Source organism: Terrapene carolina, unplaced genomic scaffold (assembly GCF_002925995.2).
Source record: "Terrapene carolina triunguis isolate 2854851 unplaced genomic scaffold, T_m_triunguis-2.0 Scaffold18, whole genome shotgun sequence".
Lineage (NCBI taxonomy): Eukaryota > Metazoa > Chordata > Testudines > Emydidae > Terrapene > Terrapene triunguis.
This window is the reverse complement of record NW_020664369.1, coordinates 3964799-3980756: the sequence shown is the minus strand read 5'-3', so window position 1 is coordinate 3980756 and position 15958 is coordinate 3964799. Positions and strand designations below refer to the sequence as shown.

At 41.0% G+C, this 15958-nt stretch overlaps 1 protein-coding gene across 1 annotated transcript in view; it reads left to right on the top strand.

The window, feature by feature from the left end:
- Positions 1-15958, top strand: part of LOC113407071 (diacylglycerol kinase eta-like) — a 269427-nt gene that overhangs the window by 118472 nt on the left and 134997 nt on the right. The window contains exons 2-3 of the mRNA XM_026654677.2: positions 6045-6155; positions 7742-7822. Of these exons, the coding sequence (XP_026510462.1) occupies positions 6045-6155; positions 7742-7822 (192 nt within the window). The remainder of the gene's footprint in view (positions 1-6044; positions 6156-7741; positions 7823-15958) is intronic.

Below are 15958 nucleotides of genomic sequence, written 5' to 3'. Positions count from 1 at the left end.
GGATGGGTCAGAGGTTCTGAGGGGGGAAGTCAGGGGGCGGGAAGTGAGAGGGGTCAGTTAGGGGGCGGGGGCCAGGCTGTTTGGGGAGGCACAGCCTTCCCTACCCGGCCCTCCATACAGTTTTGCAACCCCAATGTGGCCCTCGGGCCAAAAAGTTTGCCCACCCCTGAATTAATGACTATCACCTTAGAGCAAGGGGTGGGCAAATTTTTTGGCCCGAGGGCCACATTGGGGTTGCAAAACTGTATGGAGGGCCGGGTAGGGAAGGCTGTGCCTCCCCAAACAGCCTGGCCCCCCCCCCCCCTCCTCCCCCCCCCCGCTCCCCCCCCCTGACTGCCCCGCTCAGACCTCCTGCCCCATCCAATCCCCCCCCCCGCTCCTTGTCCCCTATCTGCCCCCTCCCAGGCCCCCCCCACCCCATCCAACCCCCACTGCTACCAGTCCCCTGACTGCTCTGACCCCTATTCAAACCCCCGCCCTTTGACAGCCCCCCCGGGACCCCACGCCCATCCAACCCCCCCTGTTCCCCGTCCCCTGACTCCTATCCATACCTCTACCCCCCCTTGACAGGCCCTCCCGGGACTCCCACTCTTATACAATCCCCCCATCCCCTGACCGCCCCCCAGAACCTCCACCCCATCCAACCACCCCCTCTCCCTGTCCCTTGACTGCCCCCCGGGACCCTCCGCCCCTTATCCAACCCCCCGGTTCCGGCCCCCTTACCATGCCGCTCAGTGCAGCATGTCTGGCAGGTGCGCCGCCCAGCCGGAGCTAGACACACCGCCGCGCTGCTTGGCAGGAGCATGTAACCCCGCCGCCCAGAGCACTGCCCGCACGGCGGCATAGCTGCGGGGGAGGGGGGACAGCGGGAAGGGCCAGGGCCTAGCCTCTCCGGCCAGGATCTCAAGGGCAGGATGGTCCCGCAGGCCGTAGGTTGCCCACCTCTGCATTAATTTCAGTTTGCTGAGTGTACAGCCAAGTTCATTGATAACTAAAGGAAAATTGCATTGTACTGGCTATTTTATTCATGAGTGTTTGCTCTGTCCCTAAATTTTTAGTTTTCAGTTTGTGTGCAGATTTTTACAGTTACTGTGTATAATTGGATTCACAAGCTGTCATGGGGGAAGCTGGAGGTTTTAGCAGTTGAATGGGAGACAGAGCTTTTGGAAAGCATCGCAGTGCGGGCTTGTGAGATGCACCCATTAACTGGATGCTTCTGCCAAATTACAGCAGTGAAGTAGTTAACAATATTGACAATTGTTTCCATTATGCTTCAGAGTTAATATTCTGCTGAGGTGAATGGGTCAGTTCATGGCTCTTTGATTTTTCTTGTCTGAAGACTCAGGGAGACGTTATTACTGCTTTGGGGTCTGCTCCATTTGTAACTGAAGGTTTTCCTCTCAACCCTGGGGGTTAGAAATGTGATCTATATATGACCCAAGGACCTCTGGATGCCAGCTGGCAGATGGGTTAGTAGGGGGTTCATCAAAAGAATGTCATGTAAGGTCTCTAATGAAAGCCTATATCACACTGGTCATCATAATCATTGCAAAGCATATGGAGTTATGTATATACACTGAAAATTATGTTCTTAAGGTCTGTGACTAGAGACTGGTCACCAGAACGGTGGAAAGCAGGTTTTCTTTCAGGCAAGAAATGTGTGTCTATTTGTCTGTTTAGGTGTAAATTAAGGACCGTATGGTTCAAAATGGGCATCTATTCACAGTGTGAGCCAAATGCTAATGAAGGATTGTGAAATCTTCAAAGAGAGGAAATTTAGAGGAAGAAGTGAACCAGTAAGGACAATGAACTTTTGGGGAAATAACTAAGAGGTATGGAGGTATACCCTTATTCCTTTAATCTGTGAAGCTAAGCTGCCAGCGGGCTTGATTTTATGAAAAGGGATCTCAGCCAAATTGGTTGAAAATGCTGGGGAAAGTACTTGGGGTAATCTATATTGTAGGAAATTGGGCAGTGCCTTTTAATTAAGTTTAGGTTCTAGAAAGCATGTTATGATTTTGTTTTGTGTATAACCATTTGTTTCCAATATTCTTACTTTCTATCATTTGAATCAGTATTCTTTGATGATAAACTATGGGCTTGTCTACACTTACTAGTGAAGACGCTACCTACACTGACGAGAGAGCTTCTCCCATCGGCGTAGATACTCCACCTCCCCAAGAGGTGTATCCTGAGCTGAATCTTGTAAACAGAGGGGTGCTGTTCCTTTGGAAGTAGTGTATCAGAGTTCTGTGTGTGTTCAATGGAATGGGCTGAGCAGTCCAGAGGGATCCTCAGAGGACTCAGTGGTTGGTGCGTACCTATTGCTAACCTTTGCAGAGAGAATTAGGCCTGTGAAGGCCTGGAAAGTCAGGCTTGTCTTGCCAGAGGCTGGTGGTTTCAGAGAGCTGATCCACAGCAGGCACAGACAAGACTTCCTGACGCTAAGGGCAGGTGGTGGGGAGGTGCCTCACAACCCCAGGAAGTGTCACACTATAAAGGTTAGATTTTTGGACCAAAGTAGGGGCACAGTCGGAATTTTCCTGAGGAGGGGGCCCAGGTAATCTGCCAAGTAGCAGAGATCACTACCAAAAATGTATGGGGATAAAAGTCTGCATTTGTACATGTTACATGGAGCACGTGACTTGTGAGGAGAGGCTGAGGAAACTGGGATTGTTCAGTCTGCAGAAGAGAAGAATGAGGGGGGATTTGATAGCTGCTTTCAACTACTTGAAAGGGGGTTCCAAAGAGGATGGATCTAGACTGTTCTCAGTGGTACCAGATGACAGAACACGGAGTAATGGTCTCAAGTTGCAGTGGGGGAGGTTTAGGTTGGATATTAGGAAAAACTTTTTCACTAGGAGGATGGTGAAGCACTGGAATGGGTTACCTAGGGAGGTGGTGGAATCTCCTTTGTTAGAGGTTTTTAAGGTCAGGCTTGACAAAGCCCTGGCTGGGATGATTTAGTTGGGAATTGGTCCTGCTTTGAGCAGGCGGTTGGACTAGATGACCTCGTGAGGTCCCTTCCAACCCTGATATTCTATGATTCTATGATTCTACACAAAATATTAAAGCCCATGTGTTCCAGGATTGCACCACACTGACCTGTGGGACTCGCTAATCAACATACACCATACAACCAAGAGCTGCACACCTCTGTGAATTCAATGCTCCCAATTTCCTTTTCAGCAGCATCCCATTTTGAGCATTCATTGGGTTCCAGGAGGCACCCACATATATATGTTGTTTCCCCCTTCGCATTGCTGCACAGCACATATATGTCCTTGCCAAGCCACCATCTCTTCTTCTGGAGCATGCCTGGAAGCAGAAGAGATTGAGGAGGTAGCTTGAAGAGAGGGCAGCCCAGTGTTCTGGAAAACAGGGAGCTAGGGTTGGGGGCTGGAGCCACAGGAAAAGCTGCTGCCCTCTCTCCAGGCCATGCTGTTTGCTGACAGCTTCAATCACTACTTCCTCCTCATCTCCCAGGACTGGTCCCAGGTGAGAGAGACCAGCCAAGACCTCTCCATCTCCTTCCGTAGTGACCTATCATTAAGGCTAATATTTTGTCACAGATATTTTTAATAAAAATCATGGACAAGTCACGGACAATAATGAAAAATTCACGGAAGCGCATGACCTGTCCCTGACTTTTACTAAAAATATCCATGACAAAATGGGGAGCCTGGGTAGTGGTGGGCAGGCTTGAAGCTCCAGGGTCCCCCTCTGCTGGTGGTTCGGAACTGCGGGGCTTCCCCTTGCTGCCTGTGGTAGCCGGGAGCGGTGGGGGGCTCCTGCTGCCTGGGGCGGCGAGGGTACCCTACAGCTCCCTGGCTCCGCAGGCAGCAGGGGACCCTGCAGCTCCCAGCCGGCACTGGCTGAAGTCACGGAAGTCTTTGCCGTCCATGACTAAATTGTAGCTTTACGTATCATCTGTTGCCAAGCAAGTGAAGGTCTGGTCTTATTGCATCCCTGGAGCAAAGTTCTGTAGCAAGGGTTGGATTCTGTACCAGTGGAACTGGATGATGCAAGTGCTCTGCTCTCAGTAGAGTATGTCTGTTGATGAAAGCATTTACACTGTACACAAATGAATGAAAGTACATTACCTGACTATTTTAAATTAATAAGAATATTTATTATTAGGATCTGTTGTAATAGCTTCATATGAGAAAAATATGCTGTAGTGGTTAAATGCTTTTTCATCTCCAACTTTAGAAGGGTTTTTTTTTGTTGAGAAAACAACTTTCTCATAGTTAAAATGGGAGTTTAAAAGATTTGTCATAGAGTTTTGATTAATAAGCCGTTTACGATTCCAGAGCCATTTAATGGACAACACAATCCCCTGGTTACATTAAACATGTTGGAGTGTTTGTGCGATATTATTAGTACTCTAAAAGGGAGAGAGAAAGCCGTGATAATGCCTGTTTTTGTAGAAATGGCATTAAGGAATTAATTTAATCTTCAGGAAAACAGTGTGTTTTTTAAAGTCTAGAAAAATAAATAGGCCAACAGATTTATGTTCTTTCTATAGATTTTAAATTCATGTATCTCCTTCATGAAAAAGGGTTTTAATGTACATTCTGATCTTCCGTAACGTATGCCATTTATATCATAACATACATTTAGATATTTCCACTTTCAGGATAATATTAAGATAAGTGCCAATGCCCATTATGTATTTGAAGAGGGAATTAGGACTATTGGATACAGAGGTTATATTGTATGGAACTGATTTCTGTATTATTCTCACTTTTGAATTGTGTTACATATACATAAATCATATGCACGTAATTCATGTGCACCATGAAAATTTCAAAGTGGGGTACAAAACACAAGTACGGTATGGCTATAACAAACAAAACCAAAACTGGTGTGTGTGCCTATGACTACTGTTGACTGAATTGTTAACAAATTAAATCCATTACATCACGTGAAAATATTTTATCTTTGTTAGGTATATTTTGGGGCATTTTATTAGAAAAAAACACTAAAGAATTTAGTACAGTAGCTATCCTATGGATATATTTAATAATTATTTCACATTCATAAATGGGAAATAGTGGAACAAAAAGGTATATTTTCCTTTTTTCTGTGAATGTATTATATTAAAGTTAAGAAGAATTTGACATCCATTGAAAGAAGAATATGTCAGATGCCCTTTGATTAAGCTTATAAGTGGTCCAGATCAACTTGTAAGTGACCTTTGCATCATGTTGTCTAGAAATTGCACTGTACTATGACATCTGCATCATGACATAATACAAAACGGAAATACCATGCTGCAGAGACCACTTTAGAGCAGAGAATCCAGATCCATATGTATCTTCGTTTCCCTTTTAATAGTGTACTTCAAAAGAGAAATTTGGGTATTTAAGACTCTCAGTGATATAGGCCACTGTGCACAACTATATTATACCATTGAGTTATAAAAACGCCTCCTATGAAATTTACAGGGAGAGTGCTTAAAAATCAATGGTGTGATGAGGCCACAGATATTACCAAAACATTTCTAAACACATTAATTTGCTGTGCTCTTGACACTATTCTTCCAAGTTTCAGTTGCTGTCTTCTTTTCCATTTTAATAGTTAGAAGAAAGGGGTAACAAGAGTACAGATGCCACAGAGTAGGATCTGTATGTGCTTATATGGCATAGATAGCTAATATTTTTTTTTAGAATTGTGCAACTGCCAATCATTGCTCACTACAGTATTGTGGTTTTGGAATTATAGAAGTAATACGATTAAATAGCAATTTAATCTCCAGAATAGTTATTTGCATTTTCAGTGTATATCTCCACTGCTTTTTGAATGCGTACACAAAATTAACATTTTGCCAGTATTCGCATTGTTAAAAATAATTGTGCATAGTTTGATTGTCAAATGATAGAATCAATCATAATCGTGAATACAAATAAAAATAATGAATATCTTTATACAGAACAGAAAATTGTTTACAAGGGTCTAAGAATTTTTTTATATAGTATATTTAGATACTTGGTTATTTTTACCAGGTCTGATGTATTTAAATATTTTTTTCTTGTTTTCAGACAAGTATAAAGGAAGGGCTACTATTGAAGCAAACAAGTTCTTTTCAGAGGTGGAAAAAACGTTATTTCAAACTTCGAGGCCGTACCCTTTACTATGCCAAGGATTCAAAGGTAAGGATGTAAGAGACTGCCTTATGGGAACGAATGCCTTATGCTTGTAGCACCAATTGTTTCTTAGGTTTATTAAAATTAGAACATCGATTTAAAATAACACTGATTGTTTTCACAACCAATTTGCTATTTATAAAAATTAGTATACAAAATTAACTTGCAAAAGAAGACAGGTTACATACACCTCTGAGTTTTTGGTATGGTGGTTTGTTTCTGTTCTTTTACCCTTTTTAAACAAATTAGTCAAATAATGTTAATAAGCTGATTTCTGTTTTTTCACTTAGGAAAATAAATTTTAAAAAGGAAAAAAACATTGGAGGGATACTGTTCAAATGTTACACCTCAAAGTTCAAGCTATTATTGTCTGAAGGGCACTGTCCTGAAAGATACTTAAATGATTATGCTAAAATAGTGCTAGTCAGGAGTTATCCCTTGAAATGAATTTTCAATGGAAAATTAAGTTCTGAAAATCTGAAATTTTCAGTGGGAAAATTTCATTTTCAGAAATTACTCTCCTTTCAGTTAGGGAAAATCTAAATGAAATATTTTGTTTCAGGTCAGTTTGGTCCAAATGGAAATGTTTCAGTTTGTTGAACTGAACTGAAACATTTAATTTCAAGTCAGTTTATCATTAAGCTGCTTCTGCGTGAGCCCCCATGGTGCCTTCTGGGTGTGGTAGTTCAGGTGCTTCAGGCCCTCATTTGCTCCTATTGATTGGCCTCCTTGACCCCACTACATTTCCCATGATGCACTACAATCTCCTCTGCGACTGAGCTGCATGGTGCATCAAAGGAGTCACATAGGTAAGAATGAGGGCATGAGTCACCCAAGCTAGGCACAGTTGTACAGTCGCTGCCCTGAAGAACTGACAACCTTAATTAACAAGACAGACAAGGGGTGGGAAAATGGCAGGATCATTCACATATTACAGATGGGAAACTGAGGCAGATCTGGGAATTAAATCCAGATCCCCTGCTGTCCCAGTCATACCTGCCTCAACTGCAGGACCATCCTTAGTTTAGACTCCCTGCCATGAGTTGAATGTGTGTGGGGGGGAAGAAGGGGAACTTTCTTTTTTACTCTCTTTTGCCCACAGCACAGGAAGGGAGGAGAGACACATGACTGGAATTGTTTTACTGGTCATCAGTGAGCCTCAGTGAGCCAGCAGAACCCATAACCCTTTCCCAGCAGACTTAACGCTGGCTAATAGGCTGCGATGTTTAAAGTAGACTCTGCCAGACTGTTATATGTATCTGTCTTCTTTGACTCTATTATGGCATGCTTAAGTGGCACTCCAAGGCTGAATATAATATTGTAAATTTTCTCAAAGGTGTTTTTGAAATGAAGATTACTTTTTTGACTGGGATAAAATTCATTTTCAGCCCGCTTATGTTTTTGAATTTTCCTACTGATCCGTTTGTTACATGGCTCCCTCTGAAAGGTGAAATTAGAAAGATTTATCTGCTTAGTAAATTTTCTACTTTTTTCATTTGATTCCTAAAACAATAATGTGGAAGTGAAAGTGCAGTAGGGTAAGTGTGCTTAAAAGTGGTATTTAATGTGTTTGTGTTATTTTCCGTTCACAGTCTCTAATATTTGATGAAGTTGACCTGTCAGATGCCAGTGTAGCTGAATCGAGCACAAAAAATGTCAACAACAGCTTCACGGTATGGTGCCTTTATCATAACTGTAGCCTTGAAAGCTATAAAAAGACTGTAACTAAGACAATCAAGAATGCTCTCAATAAAGTTGTTTCTCATTTTCCTTTATATGGAAGTGTATTAATGAAATAGCCTGTAGTGTCATGACAACATTATATTAACTGTTGATAATTCTGAACCCAGTTTCATGCACATCTTTTATCAGCTTTTAGTATATTTAATATTTGTTTCATAAAATGCTGATACAGAACATTAAAAAAATAGTGAAGGTGAATATCAACTGTCCTTATTTTCAATCATCTTTATTTTATGCTGTAGTTTATCTTTTAATGTGTCATATTCTTTTAAGTTAAATTTCCTGGATGATTATCACTAAGTGTGATTTTAATTCCCTATTCTTAAATTGATCATTCTGATCCTCAACTGTATTAAAATAATTGGGTTTTTTGCTAACCATATTATTCTTAGTTGGTTTCAACCTCGCTGTCTTTGTAGTTATACCTTATTTATACAGTGGCATATGAGTGAGGGCATTACAAGTTTATATAAATCCATATCGTAGTTTTACACAAAAACCTAGAATGTTATCTTCTTTTCACGCTTCTAAGGGAAGGCTGAATGTTTTGTAATTGTTTTAAATTATTTCATTATGGGAAATAAGTGATAAAGATCAGTCTGTCGTGTCTCCCTCCCCCTCTCCCCCCCAAAAGTGGTGAGGTTTTGTGAACATTCTTAACTCTCATGGAACGGTGTTTTAAAGCCAAGGACTAGCTGCCAAGAAGACTCTGGGTGAAATCCTGCTCCATGAAATCAATGGAAATTCTACCATTGACTTCAGTGGTACTAGGATTTCATCATCTTATCTGCAACTCCCACCACTCTCAATCTAACTATTAACATTTTCATTTTTCCTGAGGATTTTAGCTGTCCCAGGTGATCTTGGTCACATAGTAAGAGTCAATTTCTGAGGAGGTCCCGTGCCTGCCTGATGAAAGCTTTGCTGATGAAGATTCCAGAGGCTCGCTCATTCTGGTGTTCGATGAGTAGCTAATGTGATCAGAGCAAGCGTGCTTTTATCAGCCTAGGTTGGAGGTCAGGTTGTTGCACTGACTAAAGTTTCTTTAGCATTTATAATTCCTTCCCAGAAACAGTGATTTTCAGTAACAAAGTCTGGAGGACCAAATCCACATCTGGCAAGATAGTATGAGATCTTTTGGCTAGGGGAAGGTAGAAAAAGGCCGTTTTTTGTTTTTTTTGGCACTTTTGCTGTTTGGGTGTCTGTTGTCAGTGAAGAGTCCAGAAAGCCCTCTTGGCTGCATGCCACTCTGATGACAGTGGGGCAGATGCCCTCTATGAGGGTGATGGAATGTTAGCTATTTTTTCATAGTGGTTTTCATTACCTATTTGAAATTCTACTTCCATCTTGCCTGGTTTTAGCTTTAGACAAGAACTATTTATCATTCCAGCATTGGGATAGCTGAGGAATGATGAAGAAGTGTATTCTACCTGTGTGAGCAGAGGTTCAAAGTTTCTTTGGCTATCTTTCATCAGTAGAGGAAAGGCATGGGTGTGTGTCTCAGTTACTGGCCCAAATTTCTTTCAGTGTATCTAAGAATTCCTATGAGATGAATAGAGAGGGTTGGGTTTTTTTTTTTTTTTTTGAAAAAAGGATGTAATATTGGTTTTTCTGTTCTTGGCCTTCATATCTTGAACTCCATCTTGAAGTCCATCTTTGATGTGAGTTGTCTTCTATGTGCTTTTCTTTTGGATTTCCGTACAGAGGTTGGTGCTGGATTCTGGAATAGGTTGGAGAATTCTGAAGGATATTTTGTTTTTTTTTACTTCATTTTTCACGGCTTTTTTGAGAACCATGGAGATTAGCGAAGAAGGTACTGGGGAAGATGTCTTTGGAGCCACAGTGTTGACAGCTGTGGATAGTGTATTATTTTCATATCTTACTAGGTCTTCCAGCCTGGGCAGAGCTTTCTCTAAGAAGTTTTATTTATTTATTTACTTAAATTATATCTTGGTCTGTAATTCTTCCGGAGTGGACTATATACTGGCCCTTGCCATTTGTTACCAGCTCTCATCTCCTTCTTGGTCTTTTGTCTTCTCCCCTTGAGTTTGTGTGACATAGTCTGACAGCAACAAAGCTCAGTGGGATAGTACATCTCTGTCCTTGCCCCTTGACCAATACTGAGGGTAGAGGTTCCAGAAACTCTTTGCCTTTCAGCACCTCTCCTTGGGGAGTACTGAGAGTTCTCTTTTCTCTTCTTTCTTTAAGAAATACACCTCTACCTCGATATAACGCTGTCCTCGGGAGCCAAAACATCTTGCTGCGTTATAGGTGAAACCGCGTTATATCAAACTTGCTTTGATCCGCCGGAGTGCGCAGCCCCGCCCACCGGAGCACTGCTTTACCGCGTTATATCCGAATTCGTGTTCTATCGGATCGCGTTATATCGGGGTAGAGGTGTAATGTATCCCAAACCAGTTTCATTATCTGCTTCTTTGGGTTATCTTCAGCTTTCCCCTGTACGCATTTTGTTCATTAAAAATCAGTCAAGAAAGAATTAGATGATGTGGTTAACATGCTGTTGATTCTCCGTCCTAATGTGTGACACCCATTATTAACGTAGGTTTATTTTGGATGGAACAACCTCTGTCCTAATGGGTGTCACTGTGCTGCTGTCCAGTAATGATTGGGATGGGGTAACTCTTTCCTGCCTCTTAGGAGAGGGGAATACACCTTCATGAATATTTAGTAGTTTCATTGAAATAGTAATTTAGTTTTATTTTTTTTTTAAATCCATTCTTATTTTAAATGTCAGACTTGCCATATCACTTAAAAAAATCAGCTTTTCATGGAAAGCTTTATATTCTCTCCCCTTCACCCCTTCGAGTCTTACATCTTTTTGGAGATAGAAAGATGCACGTTGAGATTTTTAATACACTATAAGCACTATCCTTGGGAAGAACCCACATCCTAAAATTAGACACAACACAGCATTAAGGTTGGATTTATCTGAAATGTGCATATATTGCACATTTGTCGAATATTTTATGTGACTAAATGTTATGCTTATTTACCAGAAATATTTTCTCACCGAAACGAAGTGGGAGGAAAGGGAAGAGATTTGAAGGAAAATAAAATAAATAAAAAGAAGCCAGCTAATAAAGCATGTAACATAACATCTATTTCAGTTTGTTCTTCATAATTATTTCTACCCATGAATATCTCAACCCCCAGACAAACCTCCTTTCTGACAAATAGTGCCTAGTGGACAGGTTTGTACTTATGAGCAGTGCAGACCTCTGCTTTTTCAGTCTCTGAGGACCTGATGCAAAATCCACTGAAGTAAAGGAAAGTATTCCTAGTGACTACAGCAGGGTTTGAATCAGGTCCTAAGTGCCTATGTTGCTCCCTAAGTAGTCTGCTAAGCTTGTTTGAGTCCCCTCCCCCCAACACAGTGTACAACCTCTGCCTCAGTGAGCTGTTTAGAAACGTGGGTGTCTTATACTCAGCAATTCAATAGCAATATTAGATTTCTACTTTGGAATACTACTTATCGTAGAGAATCTGTGCGCCCATCTACACTGAGGGTACGTCTATACTTACCTCCGGGTTCGGCGGTAAGCAATCGATCTTCTGGGATCGATTTATCGCCTCTTGTCTAGACGCGATAAATCGATCCCGGAAGTGCTCGCCGTCGACACCGGTACTCCTGCTCCGCGAGAGGAGTACGCGGAGTCGACGGGGGAGCCTGCCTGCCGCGTGTGGACCCGCGGTAAGTACCTTGTAGTTCGAACTAAGATACTTCGACTTCAGCTACGTTATTCACGTAGCTGAAGTTGCGTATCTTAGTTCGAACTGGGGGGTTAGTGTGGACCAGTCCTGAGAGTATAACTGTGTCAGTACATGGCTGTCTGATAAAATAAGAAACACCCATATTTTAGTACCATTTTCTGTTTTTAGTGTGCATGGAACAGTGTGGTTCTATAGCCCATTTTAGGGACTGGTCTTACAGCCTAGTTCATAATCATAACATAATATGGTCCTGTTCCTCAGCTCCATTCTATACTTGTGTTATCCTGTTCTACAAACAAAAAACAGTCACAATGTAGATATCCATAATTGTGCTGACATGGTTTGATAGTAGGGTAATGCATGAGCAAGCTGGACTTGTTTCTCCATCGCCCTGCACAGTGTGTAGTCATTTGTGCCAGAGCAAAGTGTGTGCAAAACACTACCAGATCACAATGGTGCAACGTTTCACACCTGCTTTGAACTGGTCTAAATGCCTACATGAGATGCAGGGCAAAAGAAAACTAGTCCTGTTGGACTTAAAGGACATATCAAATATTAAATAATCAAAGGGGGAAAGGTGGGGTCGAGAAACATCTCTTTGGACGTTTTAAAATTTAAAAAATATTTTCAGGGCTTCCATTTTCCTGGTCCATCTGTCTAATGTTAGTAAAGGTAATGAAAGGAAGTGCAGGAACCCCCCCTCTCCCCACCATGGTGGAATGGAACACCCAATAAGGCATTACCAAAAGTCTGGAAATGCCTTTATTGGGTAAAGAGGCATCTCTAGTTGTCATTTCAATACAAGCTGAGGAATGTAAAAGCACAAGCTGTTCCTTTTGTGGGGAGGGCATTAGGGTGAATCAGACTCCTATACCCATCGCCAAACTGGAGATGGAACAGTGTCCAATTTCGCCTTTCTTTCCTTTGTATCCTAACTCTATTTGGATTTTTGAACAGGGAGAAATGAAGGTGCCTCACTCATATCATACCTTTATTCAGGAAAATTACTTTATTATTGTGCAAATGACTCTTAATTCTGTTAGATATGGAGGAGTTTTTCCAAGATGTGACCGTGGGATTCTAATCAGTTGGAGCATTTGAGGGGTCTTGTGCTGGAATTATTTTCCATTGGCTCAGGTGGATATACTTAGTAGGAATCTTTCTACATTTAATTATTATGGTTCTAGGACAGGCAGGTCCAAATTAATATGAAGCTTCTCAGGACAACAAATATAACTGCTAAAAGGGATCTTTTAAAAGTTTTGACAATGTAGCTTTTATGTTCAGTGTCTATCACTGTCTTGCTTTTTCATTAAAAAAAAGTACATTAAATAACTTCAAAACATTTTAAAAATGCACATAAATATTAACCACATTTATTTTCAGTCATTGATCTACAGGTGTATGTAAAATGCTATGGTTACTGCAAATCCACCTGGCTTAGTGCAATCATATGAAATGCACAGGCACCAGGTGGTATAGCACCTATTTTTAATCCTAATTGATGTTTGGAAAATTTTAGTTCCGATATCACTGGCCATAACAGGTGTGACTGAAAGATGGTTAACAGTAGGGTATGAATTTTATCTCTGAGCTGTTAAGTTGTACTTCTAACCCTTCCTGCAAATGCCCACAAAACCATAAATGCTCACTTCCTTTATCTCTTCTAAATCATCGAGTAATGGGAAAAACTTCAGTGGTTTAGTTCTGCTGGCTAGTGACTAGTAATAAAGGAAATAATGAAACCATATTTTGGACCAGTCTCTGCTAGGAACATATGAATTGCCACACTAGATCAGACCTATGGTCCAGTATCCTGCCTCTGACAGTGGCCATCACCAGATGCTTCAAAGTTTTTGGCTTCAATGACATTCTGTGGCAAGGAGTTCCATAGTCTAATACTGTGTGGAAAAGTATTTCCTTTTATCAGTTTTGAATTTGCTGGTTTTCAGTTTAATTGAACAGTCCCTTCTTCCAGTGTTACAAAACAGGGAAAACAGAAGCTTCCAATCTACTTTCTTTAACTGGACCACTTATTATTTTCTATATTTCTGTCACCTCCCCTCTCATTTACATACTTTCTAAGATAAACATTCCCAGTCTTTCTTTCAGATGAGAGGTTTTCCATGCCCCTGTGCATTCTCACCAGTCATCTCTGACCCCTTCAAATTCTGCAATATAATTTTTCAGGAGGGGTAACCACTACTGCACATAGTACTCCAGATGAGGGGAAACCACTGATTTATATAATGGGATCCTAATATTTTCCATATTATTTTCTCTCCCATTCTTTATGCATCGTAACATTCTGTTTGCTTTTTTGATAGCAACTGCACATTATGCAGAGGCCTTCTTTGAACTGTTCAGTGATGCCCCAGGGAGGTCCCTTTCCAGAGTTGATACAGTTAATTTAGATCCCTATAAGGTGTATGAATATTTAAAAATTTCCCTTCAGTGTGCATTATTTTGCATTATCAACAATGTACTACATCTGTTATCATGTTGTCCATTCACCTAGCTTGTTTAAGTCCCTCGGAAGTTCCTCAGTTTTCTCTGGGCTTGAATACTCAAAATAATTTGTCATCTGAAAATGTAGCCACCTTACTTCTTGATCCACTTTTCAGATTGTTAGCAATGATATTAAACAACACCAACACTAGTACAGAACCTTGAGGCACCCAGCTGTTAACTTTTTGCTGTGATGAAAGCTCACCATTTATTCCTGCTCCTTTGTTTTCTGTCTCTTAGGCAGGTTTTGATCCTTGACAATACTTTGTCTCTCATCTCATGATTACTTAGTTACTTTAGCAGCTTCTTCTGCAAGCCTTTGTCAAAGGCCTTTTGAAAGCTAATAAATTATAGAATCATAGAAGTGTGGGACTGGAAGGGACCTTAATAGGTCATGTAGTCCAGTCCCCTGCACTCAAGGCAGAACTACGTAATAACGAGACCATTCCTGACAGGTATTTGTCTAACTTGTTCTTAAAAACCTCCAATGATGGAGATTCCACAACATCCCTAGCCAACTTGTTCTAGTGCTTAACTACTCTGACAGTTAGGAAGTTTTTTCTAATATCCAATCTGAATGTTCCTTGCTGCAATTTAAGCCCTTTGCTTTTTGCCCTATCCTCAGAGGTTAAGGAGAACAATTTTTCACCTTCCTCCTTGTAAAAACTTTGTATGCACTTGAAACTGTTATCATATCCCCCCCTCAGTCTTCTCTTCTTCAGGCTAAACAAATCCAATTTTTTCAGTCTGTCCTCATAGGTCATGTTTTCTAGACCTTTAAACATTTTTGTTGCTCTCCTCTGGACTTTTTCCAATTTGTCCACATCTTTTCTGAAATGTGGCGCCCAGAACTGGATGCAATACTCCACCTGAGTAGAGTGGAAGAATAACTTCATATGGCTAGTATCAGGGGGTAGCCGTGTTAGTCTGTATCTACAAAAACTACAAGGAGTCTGGTGGCACCTTAAAGACTAACAGATTTATTTGGGCATAAGCTTTATCTGAAGAAGTGAGGTTTTTACCTATGAAAGCTTATGCCCAAATAAATCTGTTAGTCTTTAAGGTGCCACCAGACTCCTTGTTGTTTTCATATGTCTGGCTTACAATATTCCTGCTATTATCTTTCCCCTGTCATTGAGTAAGGGCCTACCCTGTCCTTGGTGTTCCTCTTGCTTCTAATGTATTTGTAGAATGTTTTCTTGTTATCTTTTATGTCTCTAGCTAGTTTACTTTCGTTTTGTACCTTGGCCTTTCTAATTTTGTCCCTACATGCTTGTGTTGTTTGTTTATATTAATCCTTCATAATTTGACCTAGTTTCCACTTTTTTTAGGACTCTTTTTTTCAGTTTCAGATCATTGAAGATCTCCAGGTTAAGCCAGCGTGTTCTCTTGCCATACTTCCAATCTTTCCTATGCAGTGGGGATAGTTTGTTCTTGTGCCCTTAATAATGTCTCTTTGAAAAGCTGCCAACTGTCTCAAACTGTTTTTCCCCTTAAATTGCCCCCATGGGATCTTACCTACCAACTCCCTGAGTTTGCTAAAGTCTGCCTTCTTGAAATCCATGATCTTTATGCTGCTGCTTCCCCTTCTACCATTCCTTAGAATCATGAACTCTATCCTTTCATCATCACTTTCACCCTAGCTGCCTTCCACTTTCAAATTTTCAACCAGTTCCTCCCTATTTGTCAAAAATCAAATCTAGAACAGCCTCTCTCCTAGTTGCTTCCTCCACCTTCTGAAATAAAAAATTGTCTCCAATGTATTCCAAGAACTTGTTGGATAACACTGGTCTACAATTTTTGAGAAGTCGTCTGCTTCAGAGATA